This window comes from Polyodon spathula, chromosome 10, assembly GCF_017654505.1.
Source record: "Polyodon spathula isolate WHYD16114869_AA chromosome 10, ASM1765450v1, whole genome shotgun sequence".
NCBI lineage: Eukaryota > Metazoa > Chordata > Actinopteri > Acipenseriformes > Polyodontidae > Polyodon > Polyodon spathula.
This window is the reverse complement of record NC_054543.1, coordinates 6,725,326-6,748,770: the sequence shown is the minus strand read 5'-3', so window position 1 is coordinate 6,748,770 and position 23,445 is coordinate 6,725,326. Positions and strand designations below refer to the sequence as shown.

General features: G+C 38.5%; 1 protein-coding gene across 2 annotated transcripts in view; it reads right to left on the bottom strand.

Annotated features, from left to right (window-relative positions):
- LOC121322112 (glutamate receptor ionotropic, delta-1-like) overlaps positions 1–1,970 on the bottom strand; it is a 258,746-nt gene extending 256,776 nt beyond the window's left edge. For both annotated transcript variants that reach the window (XM_041261639.1, XM_041261640.1), the window contains exon 1: positions 1,606–1,970. In XM_041261639.1, the coding sequence (XP_041117573.1) occupies positions 1,606–1,684 (79 nt within the window). In that variant the 5' untranslated portion in view covers positions 1,685–1,970. The remainder of the gene's footprint in view (positions 1–1,605) is intronic.
- Positions 1,971–23,445: the final 21,475 nt, after the last annotated feature.

Genomic DNA, 23,445 nt, shown 5'->3' with positions numbered 1-23,445 from the left:
ATCTAATATATTTTTTCCTCTCTTTAAACCTGTAGCTCTGCTTATCTACTTATCTGCAATGCTGTGTGATCTACTTGCCAGTCGCCTTTTAATTATTTTCAGAATAACAGAAGCTTTAGTTCAGATACACGGGTATTTTTCAACACACGACTTAACATGGGATTTGTATTCTAACCAACCCCCCACCCTCCACCCCCGCAAAAAAAAAAAAAGCAAAGCAAAACAAAACTCCTTTCCACGTTAACTCCACGGCAGTACTGCACTCTGGTTTCTCAGGATGCATGTATATCGCATTAAAAGAATGAAGGGGCGAATGCTCAGCTATACTCAGATGGTGTACTTGACCATACAATTCTGGTCAGTTTACTCACACGATGCTGATCAGTTTAATACATGAATCCTGAATGATAAGAGAGCGGAAGTGCGGGAAAGGTGGAGAAGTGGGGGCAGTTGGGGTTGAGAATCTCTGCAAACACTTACATTCTAACAGATCTGACGATTCTTAGACGTCTTGCTGAAAATAGTTTACATGGTGATAACATTTTTTGATTTACCCGTTTCATACAGCACGGTGCACCCCCCACTATTTTCCTATTTCACACATGAAGAAGAGAGTCGCTTTAAAATTCTCTTTGTCACGCCCTCTTCTAAACAGTTATGATGTGTCCTGTTTTTGATGTGTGATTGATCTATTCCTACAATTCCTAGTAGTTTTTATTTATTTATTTATTGTTTTTCTTTATTTATTTTTCGTCCAGACCTTTTTATACATGGCAATCGGCCTCTGCACGGCTCATTGCATTTGGAAACTGTCAGACACTATTCATAACTGCCCCTCTTTATTCAACCCAAAACCTGTTAATAACCAAAAATATACATGTATATTTAAAACAAGGTCCATTTATATCACTTTTAAAATATTGGATGGAGAAGTTACAGTTGGTTAATCGTCAAGCCTAGGAATGCTACCTTTTCCTCATTCTCAAAGTTCATGAAAGCTCTTTTTCAAAGACCAGAGAGAGAGAGAGAGAGAGAGAGAGAGAGAGAGAGAGAGAGAGAGAGAGAGAGAGAGAGAGAGAGAGAGAGAGAGATACATATAACCGTTCGTTCCGTTGCCATTCAAACACTTACAGTACACCGAGTTCCTTTAGTTGGATTTTTCTGATTTGCAAAATGAGCAATTTGCTTCCCTGTCCTTCTGTGTAGCCACTTTTCTATAGTTTCAATTGACATATGCTGTGTTACATTTCTGGTTTACAACCCTCTTGCGGGGTCTTGTATGGATACACACACACACACACACACACACACACACACACACACACACACCTGACAAACTATCACTCTTTCAGCTATACTATAAGTCGATACTCCACCATTCAGTGATTTGGGACTATCCAGCTAAACCTCAAAAACATTAAGAGTTTGTAATCCTTTTTTGAAAGGCAAAAAAGGGGGGAGATAGCAGATATCTTCTTACGAAAGACAAAGGTAGAATGCTCTTCTGTGTCCATGCAACAAAGTGTGTGCTATTAATTTCTTATCTCGTGCCTTTGACTGGCTTGATTGCTTTGCAGGGCTCGTCTGCATGCTGGGGGTTCTTACCGATATGAATGATGGAGTCCCCTCGCACTGAATTGCAATGCAATATCCAAGAGGAAAGGCAGAGTATCAGGAATTCCATGACCAGTTTTTACCAAAGCAGTTCATCAAAGCTTCTTTAGTAGTCAGACCAATCCAATAAGGGGTCCAATTGTGCTGCTAGCGGTGATGGTGAACTGAAAAACGATTAAAAAGGAATAAAAAAAGAACAATAAGTCAAAAAAAGAAAAGGGGAAACAGCAAAAGGGAAAATAAGAGCTATCCCCGGTTCTTTGGAACACAAACACAGGTACAGTATCCAGCGTTCTCTCGCTCCCTTTCTCTCTCTATCCAGCCTCACGGTATCTGAGACATAAAAAACAGCAAACTGCAGAGAAGGAACACCCTCTCTCTCTCTCTCTCTCTCTCTCTCTCTCTCTCTCTCTCTCTCTCTCTCTCACAAACACACACACCACGTGACTGCAGTGCGTTCAACACCAAGCCGATCTGTCCTGAGAACAGAAGGAGAGAGAGAATTGAAAAGACTGTGGGGCAGGCACGGGAAAGAAAATGAGCCAATTTAAAAAAAAAAAAACACAAACAGAGCAAAATAAAGTAAAAAGGGGAAACGATGAGGCAGAATAATTATTCACAATGTAAATACAACAACTCTAAAATAATAAAGCAGAGATTTCTCTGTTTGGGGACAAAAAAGTATATTCCACGGAAGAGCATGCTTGTATATCACGCCTATTGGTTCAGGTGCAACTTTAAAACAGGAGTACGGTACATCATCACACTGTGCTTCGCTTCCACAGCAGCTCAGCAGTAACAGGAGCTAAATTGTACATGCGATGTAGTGACCGGTCTGGCTATATCTTCGTGGCAACACAGAAAGGACAAAGGAAAATAAATACGTAAAGGAAGGACACCAATAGAACAAGAAAGAAACGGGGGGAGACAGAATACTGTGAGAAACAGAAATGCAGTACCAGGGGCAAACTGCAAAGCAATACAAGTACCTGACTCTTTTTACCCAGTGACCCACCTTGATGAGGTTTGAAATTTCATGACACATTTTTTTAAGCAAATCTCCCAGCAAAAAATAACACAAACCTAAAATTACTCTATTCACACTGTTAGAAATATGTGATAGTAAAAGGACAAGAAGAATAGCACTTATAAATATGAATAAGTAGATGGGTTTATACCTTCATTGAGACATGCGTTGGTTCACTTCTACTTAAGTTAATGCTAAGACTGGTGACACTGATACTACAAATGGAAATGGTAAGACTGGTGCTGCTACAGCTGGAACTGGTGCCGACACTGCTGGGACTGGTAAGACTGATGCTGATACTGCTGGAACTGGTAAGACTGGTGCTGCCACTGCTGGGACTGGTAAGACTGGTGCTGCCACTGCTGGGACTGGTAAGACTGGTGCTGCCACTGCTGGGACTGGTAAGACTGGTGCTGCCACTGCTGGGACTGGTAAGACTGGTGCTGCCACTGCTGTCACATTCACGTTGGAACAGTGAATTTATAGATAGAATTACCTCAAATTCTTCTAGCCCATGGCGTTAAGAACAATACATGCAAAGTATTAATCGTTATATCGGGGAGGAGGAAGGCGTTGCCACTGCGCAAGAAAAACAGCAATTTATGAAAATGTATCGCGCTAAACATCACATTGCACCGGAAGGAGAGTGGCCTGCAGATCCTTGGTTGTTTGGATTCTTTTGACTTGGAGAGATTTTGGTAGGATGACCACACCTGGGTGGAGTGACTGTGGTCTTGAACTTTCTCCATTTGTAGATTATCTGTCTGACAATGGATTGCTGGAGCCCCAAATCCTTAGAAATGGTTTTGTAACCCTTTCTAGTCTGATGAGCATCAATAACTGTTTTTCTGAGGTCTTCAGAGATTTATTTTGATTGTGGCATGACGTGTTTACACACCAAACTCACACACCAAACTCACAAAGTTTATATAGGGTGGGGCCTCCCAAACTCAACCTGGAAGATCTACCTAATTATTTAAACACCTAATTTTAATTATTTCTCTAATTGAGCTGATAAAATAAGGGGTTCACTTACTTTTCCACATGCCCTGAATCTTAATTACTTATTGTTTGTCTAATTCATACATCATTTTGTTTCAAAAGACATGGAATTGGTTAAAATAACCCTAATGGATATTTAAGAAAAGACTGGTTTTGATTCAAGAAGGCTATCGTGGTAAAACTATGAACTTCCATAATTATAATTGGGGTTCACAAACTTTTTCTCGGCACTGTGTGTGTGTGTGTGTGTGTGTGTGTATATATGTATATATATATATATTTTTTTCTTGGTTTTTGTATTATCTCAGAACGTACCAAACTCTATGCATTTTCTGTTTCTTTTTTTAAGGCTACAATAACAATGATTTAATATTTGGCCTTTGCCACTGAATTGAAATCCTAGATTGAGTTGCAATGCCGGTTGAGTACTCGTGAAGTTACATTTCCTCTGTTGCTATTACCTGGTGTGATACATCAGCAGCTATTGCTCAGCTTGAGAGGGTTTACCTTTAATTGAAAACAAGCACTGCAGGAAAAATCAAGGCAGACTAGCAAAGTGTAGTTTTGAAAATACTTTGTTAAACACACATAAAAAAATCAAAAAAACATTGAAAAAAATATTAAACACCATTTCATAACAAATTAGCACAATTGTTTAATTGATTAGATAGATAGATTCAGATATACAGGGTTTCCCGTAAGTCAGGCATCATAAGTGTTAATGTTGTTTGTCTCTATTGTTGTGAGGTGTGAAATGTCTTTAAGCAAAGAGGAACGAATTGAGATTATTGTGATGTGTGTTGCAGACAGGGTGGCCACCACACACACACACACACACACACACATACACACACACACACACACACACACACACAGTGTCTCATTAGTCAGGCAGCATAGGCAATATTTTTTGTATATCTATTTACAAACACACACAGACAGGGTGTCTCATTATTCAGCCAGCATAGACAATATATTTTTTTTTACCAATTAAGATGTGTTTACTATATATATATATATATATATATATATATATATATATATATATATATATATATATATGTATAGTAGATTGTTACATCATTAACTATGTATTAAATTAGATCGCAAAAACATTTTAGATTGAAATAGAAATAAGTGGGTGTAGTTATCATCGTATCAAAAGCCTATAAGCACCGGCACTGTTTGTCTTCAAACGCACTTTCCCATTGGGAAGTTGGCTCTTTTGGAGTGACACATAGATCAAAACTACAATATAAAAATCTATTTTTAAACCTGCCTGTCCCATTTTGTTTTTAAACAAGAGCATACAACAACACGTTTAGATGGATAGGATAGAACACATTTAGTGATACCTATTTATAGAGACATCAAATATGGATTCCACACAACTCCCTAGTTTATATGCAGACAGTGATCAATTACAAACACAGAATCAGAGGGGAGGTCCCCGACTCACTCACTGTGTGACCCTGAGCAAGTCACTTAACCTCCTTGTACTCCGTCTTGTTGGTGAGACGTTGTTGTAAGTGACTCTGTAGCTGATGCATAGTTCACACACCTTAATCTATGTAAGACTAATAATAATAACGCGGGAGAACCAGAATCTTTGATCTGAGATTAAGACAGAAGAAACTCTGCTCATGAAATATTTGGCTTATCACACATGCTCCAAATGTAGGTTTTGAAGAAAACAAACCAAATGACCATATTTCTGCTGCCAATTCACTGCTGCAACCAAACAGAACTTCTGATGGCTTCTGGTGAAAAGAAATATCACAAGCTGACTAATAAATTGCAGTCCAACCAGCTTGGCTGAAGCAGCCACTCCTTTAGCTCATCCAATAAAGTCCTAGCTTTGGTGCCATAAGGTTGTGAGTTGAGAGCCTGAGATCCCCTGTCAAAGAAAGGGTGCTACTTCACAGTGGAGTGGTCAGGCACTCTCAACGGTAAACCCCACAACTCTCAATGGAGGACCTGTACATTAATATGTCATGTTTTATTTACAGTATATATCACTTTTTTATCTTGTTTGTAAGAAGACTAAAAGTTGGTTTTAAAAGCAGAGGATTCAAGTGCTGGCTAAAATATAATTAATTAACCCAAAAATCACTTGACTTGACCAGTAAATTGACATGCTGAGAGAAATAGTAAAACGCAACAATAGACCACAGTGAAGAAGATACTATTGTTCACACATGTTACAGTTAGGGTGCCATCATAGCATGTCTATGGGTGTTGAATGTGACTATATCTTCTCTCCTTTACCTTAGCATCTCTGTCTATTGCTACCTACTCAGTTTCCTTGCTCTGCTACACATGCAGTACTTTATCTAAGTGACTTGACCTCTGACTCTTCATATGCTGTATAGAGATGTTTTTTTTTATTCCCCTTTGACTTGAGTTCTGCACATAGTGTCACCAAGTGGTCAAATGCTTCAATACAGCAAGTCACCTCTCTGTTGTCAATGCAGTCATGAATGAGTGCACCATGGACTAATGTGCTGAGGCAGTGCTGCTGCTGGACTAGTGGTTAGAGGAGTGACTCTGCCTGACAGCGTGTGATGTTGGGCCAAGCCACTTGATCTCCTTTTGCCTTTGTGCCGTCCAGCCGTGGAAATGGAATGAGTCTTTGTCGGAGTATCCTGGAGACAGAAATATAGATTTCTCTCTAATGTTGCTTTGCCAAATTCATTATTGCTGAACCCATTGTCTTTGAGCCAGCAGTTGTTGGGGCAAGAGGCATTTAGATTTTTTCTCTCTTGTGTATTGAAAACAAATTCTGGAATTTACTGGCTGACCAACTCAGGTGACCTTAAAGAGATTACTTTCTACCTAGACAATATGAATCTCTCAATGGGCAGGATGGCATTACAAACCACTGTAGCTGCCCTAGAGCTAAGCTTAGAGCCATCCTAAAAGTGGCAAGTGAAAACAGGGCATTTTGTTGCTATTTTGCTCAACCTCATGTCTGAACACACAATCTCGTACTCACTCTTTGTCTCCAACACATTTCTGCTCAGCTCCTACCCAGGTTCTCCATTTGTCACAATCTTTTGTCAAGTGATTAAATTTTTTTTTTTTTTTTTTTTTTTTTTTTTATGGAATCACAAAGAAAATAAATAAAATCCATAATTCTCACTGAAAGTGGATTAGTATGAACAATGAAAAGTCAAATTCTGTCTTCATCCATAGAGGAGTCATTCTTGTGAACGATTCATTGAAATGTATACTTTGAAAGTTGAGTATTTCGCGCAAAGGTGGGAGTTGATTAAGAAGAAGAGGCACTGTCACATTAAGATGCCAGTGTTCCCAAGCTGGACCAAATAAAGGCACTAATTAGAAGTAATTAGGCATGCATGGGTACCCAGATCTGATTCTGAGGACCATTTTTCAAAACTATTACACATCACCAGCTGAATTATAGCAGTTACACTATGCCTCCAAAAGTACAGCAAATATTTAATTGCAGCCAGACATTTCTTAAGAATACAGACTTTCATCACCTCTTGAACTTTTAACAAGGCATCTTTCCAGTCTCCATACTCTTGCCAATGTATTTTTAAAGTTGGCAGCAGAATTTCTGATACATGAAAATATTAATAGAGGGTACACCATGAACGTTTTTAATGAGTTGGCATCTCAACCCAATGAACTGAATGGAAAGTCAAGGGCTGGACTTGAACCTGCAAACAATGCAGTTCAAAAACAAATGTCTTACCCTTCAATTGAAGAACAAGCACTGCAGTCGTGAGGTAAGCACGGGTCTTATGCTGATGTAAGTATTATTAACTCATCAGCTACCAAGAGGATATTCATTGCACTTAGGAGTACTTTATTCCAGAATTGAGGGTGGCCGAGTAACAGTTGCTTACAACTATCCTTATGAGTGAAATTAGCACAGCACTCTATGAACTTTCATGGTCTAGTCTGTTTCTACAACAAGTGTAAAGTGTATTGAAACATAAATTAAACAACTGAATCTGGAGAATTACACCGCGTTATTTGGAGCTGTAAAATTCACCCAGTGTTCTGATGTTAGATTTAAATGAATGCAAGATTCCAAAATGATAAAACAAATATTCAGTTATAACATTGTTTGCAAATCTTGAAGCCTATTATCTGCATATTGTTATGTTGTTAAAAAAAAAGATTTAATGGCAGAAGTGACCGTGTGGTTTGCAGGGTGAGTCATAGAGTTGGGGGAGCACCAGTTAGCATCTTAGCTGTGTCAATTTGATGATCTTAACTAGGGGTCCAATAGGGAGTATTGTATTGGCCTGGTGTTCCAATCAGGGACTGTTTCACCTCGCTACAGCAGCCTCTGTTGGTCAGGAGCTCCATGACCTTGAGCAGACAACTGCCTGGCCTTTGACCTCCAGAGGCCAGTAGTGACATTATGTAAGCTGAAAGGTATCATGCAGGAATATATATGAGAAAGAATTAAAAACAGGCAAATGCTTGTAGTGGTGTGCTAACTTGTTGCCAATGGTTGCTTATGCAATATTTTATACAATGCATATTGTGTAAGAAGACTATTTCTGCAACTGGGTTAAAATTAAAAAAATAAGTCATTGTGGTGGGTATCCATTAGTGTTTTAAAATGTCCACTGTAAATATCACGAAGGACTTTGAATGTTACTGTTTGGCCCTCACTGTTGAAATCAATCACACACATTACTTATGCAACATTGGAACGCTAACAATGGAAGGCTCCATGTTTCATCTTACCTTATCTTAGTAAAAACAAGAAAGACTTAGTAACTGTTCCGTATTTATAGAACTGTTTATCATCATTAGCAGGCATCTAAGATTTTCATTTGTGCAATAGATTAGTTTTTTATTACCTTAGCATTGTTAATTAAGCAGGTTCTGCTCATATGGAAGCAGTGTTCTGTGGCAAGTCAGTGGAAATGAAAGACATAAATGACTAGGTAAACACGGCTCCTGCCTTTACTATGCATGTCAACACGTCAGTAGAGATTGATTGAAAAAAGCAAACTAATGGAGAACTAATGTGTCTTGTGCTATCAGCCTGGCTACTGTCTTGTGAGATTTTCATAAGATTCAACTGTGACCAGTCAGGGTTATAGACCACTCGTAGAAACCGATTGTGACATTTTCTCACATGTAGGGGTCAGAATACAGTTGTAAATAAATGTATTTTTAATTTAATGGATACCATTAGCAGAGAAGAAAGGAACTTAATAATGTCCCCTTTTTGTTCCAAACAAATATTAGGTTGAATAAGGTCTCTTAAACACAGTGAACACATTAGTACTATTGCAGTCAAAGTCAGAACTCTATTCAAAATTACATTAAGGAACTACTTTGTATCCAAAGGGTCATTGTCTGTCTGTTTTAAATGCAGTGCAGAGAACAAAAACTACCGGGAACACAAAAAGAACACAGTTCCGGGAACACAGTTTTTGGTGGCAGTACCAAACCTAGAATAATAATTAATATTAATGCTTCCGTTGTATGAAGCTGAAACAACTCATCAATGCTGGCAAAGGATATTTAGTTCTGTATTAATGTACCGTAGTTATGTTTTATTTTTTAAAACCTACTTTAAATAAAGGTATATTGCATCTGAAATGTGACTACATTTTGATCTACTGTATATTTAAAATGCATACTTGGCTCCCTAGCCTAATGTCTGATAGTTTTGATGTAGCTTAAATTAATATATATATATATATATATATATATATATATATATATATATATATATATATAGATATATATATTAATATATTATATATAATTGTGAATGATAATATTTATATAGTGAATAAAATTCCCTTTAAATCGGGAAATTTTAACTGGGGATGTGTCCTAAAATTTTTAAAACATGTGAAAACACCAGTTGGTCCCGAGTTGGTTGCGAGCAGCAGCCTGAGTCGTCTGGGACTCGTCCTTAACCTGACCCGAGCACCTGGGCTCTGGGGACGTTACCGAGATGCTAGCGATCGGTGCACGTGATACTTAACATTAAATTTGTTATAATTAACAAAACACAATTAACCCATGTTTTTTTTTAGGCAGGAAGGAATTTAACCCATCTCCCTGCTCACTATATATATATATATATATATATTACATTTTATAATATATATATATATATATATATATATATATATATATATACAACAAACACAGATGGAATAGTATATGTAAAATATATACAGAGCCTACCACTTTTTTAATGTTGATGTCTTCTTCCATTAAAATCAGTCAATTATGTGGTTGATGTGGTTGTTTGTAGGCTTTGGTATAGCTTTGCAGCCTAATTCTGCAGAAGCAGGTACAGTACACATGTAAAGTTCAACAAGCTGCGATTGTTTCCCTTTGGCAGCTGTAGTGATTGAAGCGTGCTTTCGTTCTTCACACTGTTAATTGCAATACATTGTTTTTTATTCTTATCTTGTAAAGTGCTTTGTGATGGTGGTCCACTATGAAATGCGTTACATAAGATAAAGATTGATTGATTGATTGTGTTGCATAGAACCTCAACAGCTATCTCGCGAGACAAGTGACATTATTGTTTAGTGATACTATTTATAATATTTAATCGGCATGGAAATGATCACAACACGCTGCCTGGGACAATTTGCTAAAGTCTCACAAACGGTTAATTTGAACAACCGCGAGGAAGGCAAGCAAACCGTGTCAGAGTGAATGCTATCATCTGATATACAGATGTGTATTCTCAAAATAAACCTTTTTTATATGTCTGTGTATTGCATGGGTTTGATTAGAAGATCAAAAAAATAAATGATTACCTCGTATGATTAAATTATAATGGCCACATATAATATATTACCTAATGTATCGTAACCAAATTGACAACTACAACAAACTTATTTCTGTCTGTTGCATATTTGTTTTGCACAAATATCTGATTATGCATTAGTCTTTTCACAATGCAAAAAGGTGTTTTTTTATGTTATTAATTCATTTATTTACAGTAGATAAACATAAGGAAAACCAACACTGTAATGATGCATGCCTCTGTATTGAAAACAGTTTACTGTTACAGTTAGCATGCACAAGGGAACAGTTAAAATATCAGGGAGGGTGGAGTAGAAGCACAGTAAATTAATTCCAACAAAAGCAGACCAAGGAGGGCATCAGTTTTGATCACTGTTCTCACTATTATGCCCTTAAACTGCAGCTGCCAGGAAAAGTCCTCAATATGTGAGTTTATATTTTATATGAAACTGGCAAAAATGCATTCTATGTCTCAAATATGATTAAATATATTAGTTCAAAAATGATTTTTTTTTTCTAAACTGCTAAATTAATAATTTTGCTTTAAATCTTCTGGACAGATGGGTATGTAGCTGCTGAGTGCCCAGTAACCAACCCCAAAAATACTAAATTCCTTACCTGGTCTCAAGCTAACCAGCAGTTGCTAGAATTTTGATCTAAGTCCTTACAATCTTAAAAGGAGTTGACAGTTAACCCAAACCAATACTCTAAGCACAGCACAGAAACCAGAACTAGAGGACACAGTTGTAAATTAAGTGATGGTTGACAGGACAGAGGAGAGGAAACACTTCTTTACACACAGTGGTTTTACCGCGCCATGTTGTTGATGCTGCATCATTAAGACCCAACATCACACAGTTTTGAGAATTCAACTGCTAAGAACGATATGAGCATTGATTGGGCTGAATGGCCTTCTTACTTAACCTTCCAAAATCGATACAGGATAAAATTGGCTTACCACAATTATATAATCAAACATGGTAGAGAAATCAATTACAAAAAAAATATGCCATAGAAAATAGACATACAAGAGCAACATAATACAATACCAAATTAATCTTAAGTACTGTGTATTATTTCTGTGTGGCCCTGTTTTTTAGTTTTTTCTCTACACTGCCCCCATGTCAGTCCGGCAGAAAATAGGCTCAAGTATTTTATGATCCTCACTTATTGGCATTTACTGACTACTGTCAGGACATAAAAGCAAGTCAGTAAAAAGCTTTGTTAGCATTTATTGACATCCTCCTGTAAACAGTAAACAAGGCCAAACATACCGGCAGAGCACCAACTGCAAACAGTCTGGATTTTGGAAGCACGTGAAAACAACATCCTGCAACACAATTTGGGATTGGAAGAAATATTGCACAGGAGTTCTGATATGGCAGCATAGTGTCGCACACCAACAGGTACCATGGTACTGATATGGATTACTGGTACCTGTGTGTAATTAATTCATACTTCCATTGGGATATCATCAGTATGACCACTGTGATGCTATTCCACCACTGTGCTCATTATAGCTGGCCTTCAGCTATCTTTAGAAAACCATTGCATTTAGTATTTAGGCCAGTTGTGTTAAACTCAATAAAAAATACCAAAAAACCCACCAGTTTCTAGGATAGGCATGTTATTATAAAACCTGGTATGCGATGCCCTGGGGATCATGCATTGATCCTAGTTGCAAAGCAAACAGTATATAAGAATCATTTATAACCCATCGATACACTATAAATTGGAGAAGCCCTGAGTTCTGTCAAAGCAGGATTAATAATGCATCTCTCTTGTAAAAACAAATCACAGCCTCATCTGTGCAGATAGGGTTTTCTTAAAGAGATAAAGTCCCAGACCCATAAAACACAATTCCATGGTGTCAGTAAATCTAAATATTCCAACTCGCGTTTCTGAAATATACTCTGAAATAATACACTCTGCTTGTAGTAGTACATCAACTACCCCCATAGAACATAAATTTGTAACATCCACTGAGGGCGGAGCCTTACAAGGGGGCAGGTTATCAGTTGTACTCAGTTGTACCAACTGAACTTAGGGAGAAGACATGTCTGAGAGCCTTGTTGAGACCACAGTGGTGTTTTAACATAACAAGTCATTCTAGAAAAAGAAAGAGAACACACTGTTTAAGAGAACTGCAATATTTCAGACCTGTACCAAGTCTGAAATATCACAATCCAAAATATGGAATTTGTGGAACTGTAAGTAGCAAACTTCAGAAACATGTGTTTATTTTTTAAAAGCTTTTATTTAATTGCTGTTTATTGTTGTTTTAATGTTTTAGTATTGGTCTCAGTACTGCTTTAATAACTTTATAACTTTAGTTGCTAACACAGCACTAAAAACACCCACAGCATATCTATGGCGTTATTGTGTGTGTTTCTCTTCCCTCACGCAGTTCAGTAGAAGAGGTCCCCACTCTACTGTTCTTTAGCTACAGGCTCAACTTCCTGCTGTGTTTCACTGAAATAATAATAGGGCTGGCTGCTCCAGACAGTGAGCTACAGGGCCGCAATACTAAAACAGATTTCAGTTGTAGCAGAATCCACAGTTCTCCTTTTAGACTGATTTCAATTTCAGGAGGCTTAGTCAGCCACATGCACTTATCAACTGAACCCCACACGGCACCAACCCCTCACCCAATAGCAACTCCTTAATTGTACCCCCCAAATCCTGTTCTGCCCTCCCATGAGCCCCCCAAAACGCCCCAAAAACAGCACCCATAATTCTCTCTCTCACTTCCTCATTTGCATACTGGCCCTGTGGCAGCCAACCAGGGTTCTCCCTTTCCAATTGACTACAATGAGGCACGTTGCTGTTTTCATCACGATATTATATAACGACTGGTTTATTACAGCACACTACTGACGGTGTACAGGACATACGTTTCGGACAAGCGTCAGTTAACCGCAACAATGATTTACTCATTTATTGTGCTTTTCAGTAGAGTCATCTTAAGGTGCTGTATGGAGTCCGTTAAAATTGTAAACACATAATTAAATCTGTATCAAACAAGTCTTAAACGGTTGGAAAAGCTCCCACACATACAACTGCAGCTCATTACTAACTAGCTATAAAGAAGCCAATTAAGAAATGATCTTTAGGCAGATATGCCTGCAGACAGGAATTAAACAGAGGCAGAATCAAAGAAGCTGACACACTGCGACAGGGAAACCAGAGACGTGGTTAAATGGCAGGTCAATGCCCTCTTGCCCTTTCACTCCGGGGGGAAACAACAGCAGACTTGTGTCTTATGTACAAGTGCGGTGTGGGCAGGGGGGACGGGAGACGGTAGACGTGGGACAATGCATGGTTTTATTTGTTAATCTAAAAAACTATTCTAAAACACACCAGGATCCAATGCCACTGGGGTACCATTATAATATCAGTCACACTGAATATGTTAGCAGAACCATAACCAAATCACATCATTACCAGCAGCAAATAGGATATTGAAAGTGGTCCTCATGCAGAGTGGAGAGGTTTATTCTTATACCATTAGTGTGTCGGTATGTGAAAATGTTACCACTGTGGTAACCTTATGGCTCCCACTAGCTCATGCAGCTGCCCTAGTGCCCCGTGCTTGTCCCTTCATCCCTTTTTTGTCTTGGTTTTAGTTAAAAACTCCACTATCATGATTCTATTTGTACAACCTGAAGACGAGGTGAAACATTTTCAGGAATCACAGAGCATTTTATTATTCCAACATGAAAGAAATATATGAATCCACCTCTCAGCATCCTCTTCCATTTTTTCTGGGAAGCAAGTTTATACAAAGAGGAATGATCAGCTTAATCTTTGACATCAGTAGTAGCCAAAAAAAAAAAAAAAAAGCTATAGAAACTATTGTAGCTATTGTATGGCTAATTTACAAGCTCTCATACCTTGCATCTACCATTCTGCTGTTAAATTATGGTATCTGAACAACATTTATGTCTGTCTCTCCTTTTAAAAACAATTCCCTGAGAAAATAAGTAGGAGTGCAGGGTGATAAAACTGGTTAACCAGCCAGCTATGAATATGGATTTCCAGTTAAAATACCATTCAGGCTCGCCACTTGAAGAATTTTCTAGCAGTGCTTGCAGAAAATAGAAAATAAATGGGGTGGTAGCAGAACATGTTAGTTTGCCAAAGGTTATCTGAGATATAGGAAAGTTTTCATTTTCATATTTTGCTCCATTCTCCTAGAATAATTTATCATCTGCTCTTTTCAATCACCAGTATTTCTTTTACATGGGATTTTGTTATTATAGTTTACTTTATAAAATGGCGTATGGGCTGCTCTGCTTCTGCCACAGACTGTGTAACGGATCACGGTCTGACAAATAATTGGACTGAGGTCAACTTTCTCTCTATGTGATGTTGGCCAATTCCAGCAGATAAACAGAGCATTCATCCCTTCCCAGTCTTCAAATACATAGATAATTAACCAAGTGCTGTCCAAGGCCAACCTTGCTAAACCTCTGAGAACTGTTGAAATCAGGACCTCCAGGGCGGAATGGCTGAATGAACCTGGAAGGATTCTGAAGGGCTCTCTGCTGGAATGTTACAAGTGCTGAAGTGTGTGCTGGCTGCAGTGTTTGCTCAGTCAGACAGTCAACAGACAGATATATAAATAGACAGAGAGATAGACCTATAAAGTATAGATAGATTCAGATGCGAGTTGCGTGCATATGAGAATAATGAACAAATTAGTCGACTGCATTAATAAGATATGACCTCATTACTGGCTGGTATAGTGCCAGGCTCTGACCACACTGTCTTTCTCTGCCCTGGCCATTCTCCAGCTTGGCTAGGCAGAGAGTTGGGCTGTTGTGTTCAGGGCATTGGCACCAATTGAATCCAGAGTCAGTAACCCCTATCTGACAGATGCCCATATTTTTCAAATGCTATGTGTGATAACGTTGACACCTGCTGGTGAGAGTGGGTAATGGAATATAAGTGCTAATAACTAGCTATGAAAAGATCCTTCTGTGCCGTGGAACAGAATCAGTAATAAACATATACTGTAATACGCATTGGTGGTTTTCCGAGTAAGATGCAACATTTACACAAGCCATAAGTGTATGTTTGGCAGTTCTTTTTTTTATCTTTTATAATTGTTTTTGTATTGCTTGACTTTGCATAATTTCATTTTACCTGAGTCTCATCAGCAAGCTCTGAAAGCTGTAATAAAAGCAAAAGGAGGACACATGAAATACCAATAATTTTGTTATGAACAAATACAAAAAAGTATTTATTTATTTTTTTATAAAGATTATTTGTTAAATTACTAGAAATTGTATATTTAGCTTTATTGTTTTATTAAAGAGAGGTTGAAGTTTACTAAATGCTTGCCCTTAATCTGTTACCTTGAATTATGATATAATGAAGGTTGGGTGACAATACTTTTGTCTGCGACTATAGGAGTTAATTTTAGAGCTCCACCATGTTTTTGTCACATTTTTTTAAAACATTTTTTGCTTCAATCACTTGCAGCCCCTGAAACATATTCAGACAGCTGAACCTTTTGCAGCACATTTGTGCTCATGGCAGGAACAAATGCATGTTGCTGAAAAACATGCTTGCACACCAGAATGTCTCAGCCTGCTGGAACTCTCTAGTTGTATAAAATATGAATGGCTGTCACGGCTCATTAAATATATTAGTCTGTATTCAGAGGCAGAGATTATTACTCAGCCTGCAGTTATGTATGCAAATACAGATGTATACCCTTCTCACCCGAAACATCCCTTTTCATTGTTCTGTATCCGATAAGGATAGCATCATCTGTCACCAGTAATGCACAGAGAACAATCAGTGTGGACATGTACTCAACTGTGCATAAAGATATTAGGAACTGATTTTAGTGAACTGCATTACACAGCAGGGAATATATAATTCACAATTGGATGAGAGTGAATTTGTAACTGTCTGGTCTTTACACAATGCAATCTAAATTGTATAACTATTGCTCATGCTTTTTAAACATATAGTATACTATAAGTAAAGTTTGTGCTTTAGACATAGGATTAATATTGCATGGATTTTATACAACATATAATGCAGAATACAGTATCTAACGCTAATGAACTTCATAACTTTGTATTCTATCTCTTTTCTTTCTTTCTTTCATTCTAGGCAGCATCTATCAACGACATTACAAAATATATAAATGTTCTTCCTCCTTATTTTTTTCTTTACCCCTGCTGGATCTGATAAGCTATCATGTCACTAGAGATGTTATTCTTTGGACTCTGCTGGGAGAGTATGTTTATAGTAGCAAAATTCAAACAGTACCCTTGGATTTTCCAACACTGACTTCAGGTATAACAAGCCTGCTGGTCATTACATTTCTCTGATATATAGCACCCCATCACAGTCAAACAGTAATAAGAACAAGGCAGGTGGCAAAGCTAGTTTGCAAAGCAATATCTCGGAGCTTAATCCTGTGCTCTCCCTGCCAACCAGCCTCCCTAGAGAACAAGGGAGATCTGCTGGCCAGTCGACCTGACTTTAACAAAGCACTTCCATGCGAACTGTATCACAGTAATAAAAAGCATGTGCTGGGACTGATGCTCGGTGTGCATAAAGAGGGCCTGCACATCCTTTATTGATGGTGGCGAAGAGGCAGGTGAGTGAGACCTCCCTTGGATCGCACTGGACCCAAGGAGACAGGTAACACAACTAGAGTGAAAATACAACACCACACAGCAAACCAAGCCTGCCCAGCAGCATCACAGGCCCTAGCACTGCAGTCCTTCACAGCAGAGGTTATTATTTATGCTTGAAGGCCAATGGAAAAATCTGAAATATATGGATTTTGACAAAGTAAAAATTTTACTTTATCTGATAGAAGATGGAAAGGCTGTAAGGTTGACCATTAAGGTACTCTACCTGTTTGTGTGTCTTGCCACTCTCAGGAAACGAGACAGGGCTGCAATCATGGCTGTTTACTTGAAATAAAGGCTTTTTTTTCTCTTTCATCTTTCGAGAGATGACACCCGATAAGTTGTTCTGCGCCGTATGGCTTTGACGGCGGAACAGCCATTCTGTTTTTTTTTTGTTTTGTTTGTTTGTTTTGGGGATTTATTTATTTATTTATTTATTTTTTACACTACATTTGGAGGGGGTGGGGAGACTTAGAAAAGCATGCTGTATGTGTCACATGCTTCTGGGCAAAATTGATTGCCCATTTATATCACATATCCCTGCAGGGCAATTAAAACACAGCACAGTCATATTGGATCATTATATTGACAGTGCTATGGGAGGCTGCTGTGAAAGGGTGCCTTTGTATTCCTCTTGAAACAGTTTGCCCTACTACAGCAGTATGGAGCATCACCAATTACATCACCAGCAGAGATGGCAGTTTCCCATTTCAGCAGTTTCAATCATAGCTGACGGTCCCTATAGGCTCAAGAAATCCTATTAAAACATGCAGGTTACTCAATACAATGCAATATTCTGTTTTTATAAAAATAGTGCAATTCTTTCAATCATTCTGCCATTGGGTTTAATTGAATGTAAGACAGATTCCAAAATGACATCTGGTAAAAAAAATAAAAATAAAAAATAAATCACTGAGGACCACTGAATATTAAATGTTTCAACACTTGTTGTAAAAAAGGTACAATAAACTGCAAAATGACATTACTGAATTTCAGATATAACTGCATCTGATGTGGGCAGAGCAGTTCTAAATATCGCACAAAGTAATGGAGAAATGCAAATATCTTGGACATTTGTGGGTGAACTAACTTGCTGGTATAAGCTGATATGCATAGCGTGCCCAAGTGGAGGAACATTTAAAGAACATCACTGTATATCTTACAGCAAGCAGCCGGATGGTCTGAATACACCATTAAAAAGCCATTTTGTATCAGTCCTTTAAACAAGCTTAGAGGCTTTGCAGTCTGGTAACAGGCTGATTAAAACTACTGGAGACATACAATATCACAGGGGCATCACTTGGAAAAAGTAATATCTAACGGCAATCTTTTTTTTTTTGTTTTGCTCCATTCTGATGAAAAAAAAAATAATTCTGTGTTTATTTTGTCTGCAGCCTGCCAGTGGACCAAGAACCCTCCAAGCAAACAGGGGCAGGCATGGCATGACTCTGTCATCAATCAAGCTCCTCCATTCGCCACGGATGCCAGGAGTTTAATCTCCTCTGTTGGAAGCTGTCTAAAATGTGCAAAGCAGATTTCACAAAAAAAAAAAAAATGTACCACAGAGGGTCTGGTCCACTCTCTCCAAGCATGGTCACGTCTTTAACAAATGATAAGCATCGTTCACAGCTCCAGGGTATCCAAGAGGTGAAGTTTGCCTGTTCCCGGCAAAGGGGCCCCTCATGAGTGTCAAAGGAGGCTTGGAAAAGGAAGGTTTGGCTGGGCTTGTGCAATGCAACCTGCTGGTGAAGGCTGTAATCTGGGGCTGGACACGCGATGCACACGCTATAAGGCACTGATGGATTGACTGTCTCTCGCACAGCTGATTAATTTGCAATGTAAGAGTGTAATAAATCGCTCTGTGTTAGAGCACCGCCTTACATTTTTTATAGGATTGGTTACATTAGTGAGCAAGAGAACTAACTGGTGCTCAGCTGTGTGTTGCCAGAATTACAAAAGGACTTGATCCAAAGTTGCTGATCATTAGATTGGACGCTTGCTTCTGCGAAGGCACTTTGGCTGGTCTAGTCTGTGTTACATATATCTAGAGCAGGCAACTATAACTACTGAACAGCAGCTCCTGAGATGAGTTTACAGCACCTGAACACAGGCAATAAAAAAGCTCTATAGTACTGGACCTTCAGACTTTTCGAAGTGAAAAAAAATAATGTATTTGGACAGTTCAGCTACACAGAGGAATGGTGAAAGGTTTTACTACACTGCACATAATCTAGTGTTTATGATCCTGAACTGCAGTTCCAGTATAATTTCAGTAGTCCTACACTATATCCTCCATCTCTAAACTAACAGTTAAACTCTAGTCATTTTTAAAATTATTTTAAGGTTATATTGAACCAGAAGAATACATTTTTATTTTTCTGACTTTTTTGTTGAAAAGCTACCAGGCTCTGTTGTATTTCTTCTGTGCTGCATTTTAAAAAATGATCTTTAACATTTAACAAGAAGGAATAATATTTTTTTTCCCCTTTCTCTGCCAGGCTTGGCCCAAGAGTCACCTGCACTGGAGGGCATGCGAAAAGAAATGAAGATCACGATCAGATGAAACCCCCAAACATCCAGAAGCACACAAAGTAAATGCTGACAAAATGAAAGAAATCAGTGAGCGTTTCATTCCAGTTCTCCTCGCCCCAGGAAAAGTGAACCCTTTCTTATCTCTGCAGAATCCTATAGTAAATTAGCAAGAATGACTGCCAGAAAGGACTGAGTGCATGTTCATAACCTAGGTAACAGCTAAAAAATATAAATATTGGTCAGAAAATGATATGCAAAATATCACTTTATTGTTTTTATATACTTTTACTGAATTATTTTAAAAACCTTTTAAAGAAATGGAGACCCTAGCCTCTCTGCATTTTATTTTAACATCTAGAGGCCGTAGACTGAAAGGATCTAAAAGAGAAATACAGCAGTTGATCCGGAACACAGCGGAACATGCCAGCACGCCGTTTCATTACTATTTTCTATAGGCAGCAATGCTTTAGCCGAAACTTGCATACTAGGCAAGCTAAGTCACATGACTCACATCTCTCACACAACTGTCTGATTCAGTCAGTAGTCTTGCTGATACAATGGAAAGAGCATGAGGAACTTCTTACTAACTACTTTAAGAAGCCTAAAATGTTGACGAAGATGACAGCGACAGTGGAATTCTCTCAGCTATGCCAAAACTGGGCTACTGTATTGTGATAAGACTCCCCTATAAAATGTGGGCCATCCTGTACAACAAATACATAACCTGCTGAAGCCTTGAGTTAGAGCATGGATGAGCAATCTATTTCCCTCAAACCTGCTGGCTTGTTATGATGATACAGGTTTGCAAAGTCCTAGCAATGAACTCTTGGAATAACAGCACAGGTTTGATAACATCTTTAAGGCTCTTTTGAAAAAAAGTAGTCTCAATTGACAAACATTTCTAGAGGAGATTTAATGAACGTTTATTGTAGTGATTCAGTTATTCCATGAATGAGGATGGCTGAATAGCACCCTGTCCCTGAGGTTTTTTAGTTATATTGCTAGTACTGCATTTTAGCAAGAAACTGAATGTGATTGCTCTTTCAAACACAGAATACCATTAACCCCCATGGGGTCAGTGTGGCCTGAAGCAAGGTACAGGGTCTCATTTTGAAGGTTTGTTCAGAGTCACTCGGTAAGATAAAGACAGGGTCATAATCTCCACTGCAATGGACTGTATCGCATCACTTCCCTTCCTAGCTCAGCAGAAACCTTCAAACATCTCTCTGTCCTGAATAAAGGGGATACAGCTGGTCTGTTACAACTTATGCATGAGTTATTAGACTTCCTCATGCCTTCCAGTTGTTGTTGTTTACAAATTGACTTTAGGAAGGAAATTTGATTCAATTTCTCATTTATTTGATAAGCAAGAATGTGAGAGCAGTGTCATATATTGTAGTTTGGAACCCAACCTATCTGAACTAAAAAAATAAAAAAAAAAAAAAAAAAGCAGCAAACCTCGATGCTGCCATGTAACACCTGTATTTAAACAGAGCGCACATAAAGGTTAAAATTCTGTGTGGTGTATGGACTTTTCCCTCGCTGTTTCTGTATGCACAGCCAGACTACTAGCGGCAAAAGTGATTTCCTCTTAAAGGACTGCCTGCACTGATGTACTACTACTTATAAGTTTCCAATACCGCCTGTGCTTTGCCACTGAAGTCTCACATCATTGCCAGCGGTCCTGTTTGCTTGCTGGCAGTTTGCTAGTTTTGCACTATTCCCCGTGAGATGCATTTACAACCAGATTCTCAATCACGGGCCTCCCTCGGGTCACCAAGCCCATTGTCTCATTTAGTTTAGAGAGGTGCCCGAGGATGTGGCTTAATTGGCCTGTGTGTAGCTGACTGTTTAAACGTCTCCTTCCTCCAAGGCACACATTAAGAGGCTTTATGCTCTGCCGATAATAGGGACAAGGAGGAAAGGGGGGGAAAAATAGAAAGTAGCTGCTTTGCAGAAGAAAGGCGGCACTCAGATTAACATTCAGAAGGAAACTCAGAGCTTTGCTAACCCTGCAGCAGTTTCCAGAGCTGTGATTAATTTAGAGTTCTATCCTCGCCACAGTTTGAATTGTGATAGAATATTTATAAATAAAATAAAATAAATAAAACGATGCTGTGCCTCACACTGGGAGGGCTGAATCTCATGTTTTTTCCCCCCCAAAGAAATTAGGGCTTGCTGGTATTTTTAGACATCAGAAAATAAGCCACACTTATTGAACGCTTCTTACCCTGGATCTGCAAGCTACAGTAGGCAGCCTCAAATCAGGACGAGTCCTAATCCCAAAGTCAATCCTTGCCTTGTTGAGCTTCCACTGGTGTCTGCTCACATCAGCTCCGGTACATTTGGTGTCATCTAAGCAGGTCCAAGAGGCTCAGAAGGAGCCAGAGGCGGTGAAGAACCCAGGAGATCCCTGAGGGAGGGGTAGTATTACAGCAGCTGATAAAACTCTTTTTTTTCTGCAGGGCAAACTGACATGCCCCGGAGTCATATGCTGAAGCTGGGCACAGATCAAACAAGCAAGAGCAGAGGATCCAGGAACCGTTGGTCAAAGCACGAGCAACAGAGGCCTTTGTTACAAAGCAACTGGGAAGCTGCATGTAGTTGCGATATGGGTGTTGAGAATCCCATGCGTGGGGTATATCAGAAACCACAGTGCGATATTCCTCTAAAACGAACCTGCCTTGTTTTCCTGTTCTAACACAGGAAGGTGAAACGTTACAATGGTATTGCGCTGTCATTGCATGTGTGTTTTGTTTACGTATTACAATACCTCATGTGTAAATACAGGGTAATTAGACTAGCAACTCCCATTTTTTTTATAATTGTAATTATAGGGTAGTTAGAGATAATTAATGTGACCACCAAGACTTTGCAATTTTAATGCAGCGACTTGTTTGAGATGAGCCATACTGTTTCTATAAGTTTCATTATATAGGGGGAAAGAGTAATGAAATAACATGAGCATAAAGTGGCATAGGAAAGGAAAACTCTTAACATTACAGAGGATACTGCATCCCAGCACAATTTACCAAGTAGCTCATTAGCTGTGACACTCTTTTTGGTGTTTTCATTTGCAACACAGAGAACCGCTTAATAAAATGTTACAAACACAGAGAAGTGTTTTAAGGGATTGGTTTACTGGCACTGATCATAAAAGTTAGGATCCATTATTTCTGTTAATGCTTGAAAATGACCAAGAAACAAATCAAAATGTCCAAATCCAGTAGGTGGAAACATCACTAATGATACCGGAGCGTGTGCTCTAAAAGTTTTATGTTACTCATGAGTAATATGGCTTAACTGCTGCACATCTCTGGGAGATATTTGATGATTCGTTATCCTTCTTGACAGGATCATTAGTTTCCAGACAGTCATCTCTATGTTGAGATTGAGAATCTGACCAATTCTAGAATCGGGCCAGTAGAACCAATTGAGGAAAAAGATTCTCAGAATGCTCACAGGGTTCTGGAATTTCTAACTTTACTTGCACAGGGAATCAATTCTTTTATAACATTTTTAATTCAATGACAAGTGTTCAGAGTGTACCTGCCAAACTCAATTAGGTTTTTATAGGAATCAATGCATTGCAATGCATTTGAATCGGATTGAACCCCCTGATTCCAGCTCCACTCTTGAGCTTTGTATTTCTGGAACATGGTTCTCGTCAGAATTCCTAAATGCCACTCTGAAATAGTTCAAGTCCCCTGCATACAATATTGATACATCATTATTCATTAATCATTAATCCCTATTGTTATTTATAACTATGGTTTTGATTGGAAGTATTAACATTCAAGAGTGCACAAATATGTGAGTTTAAGACTGCATATGAGG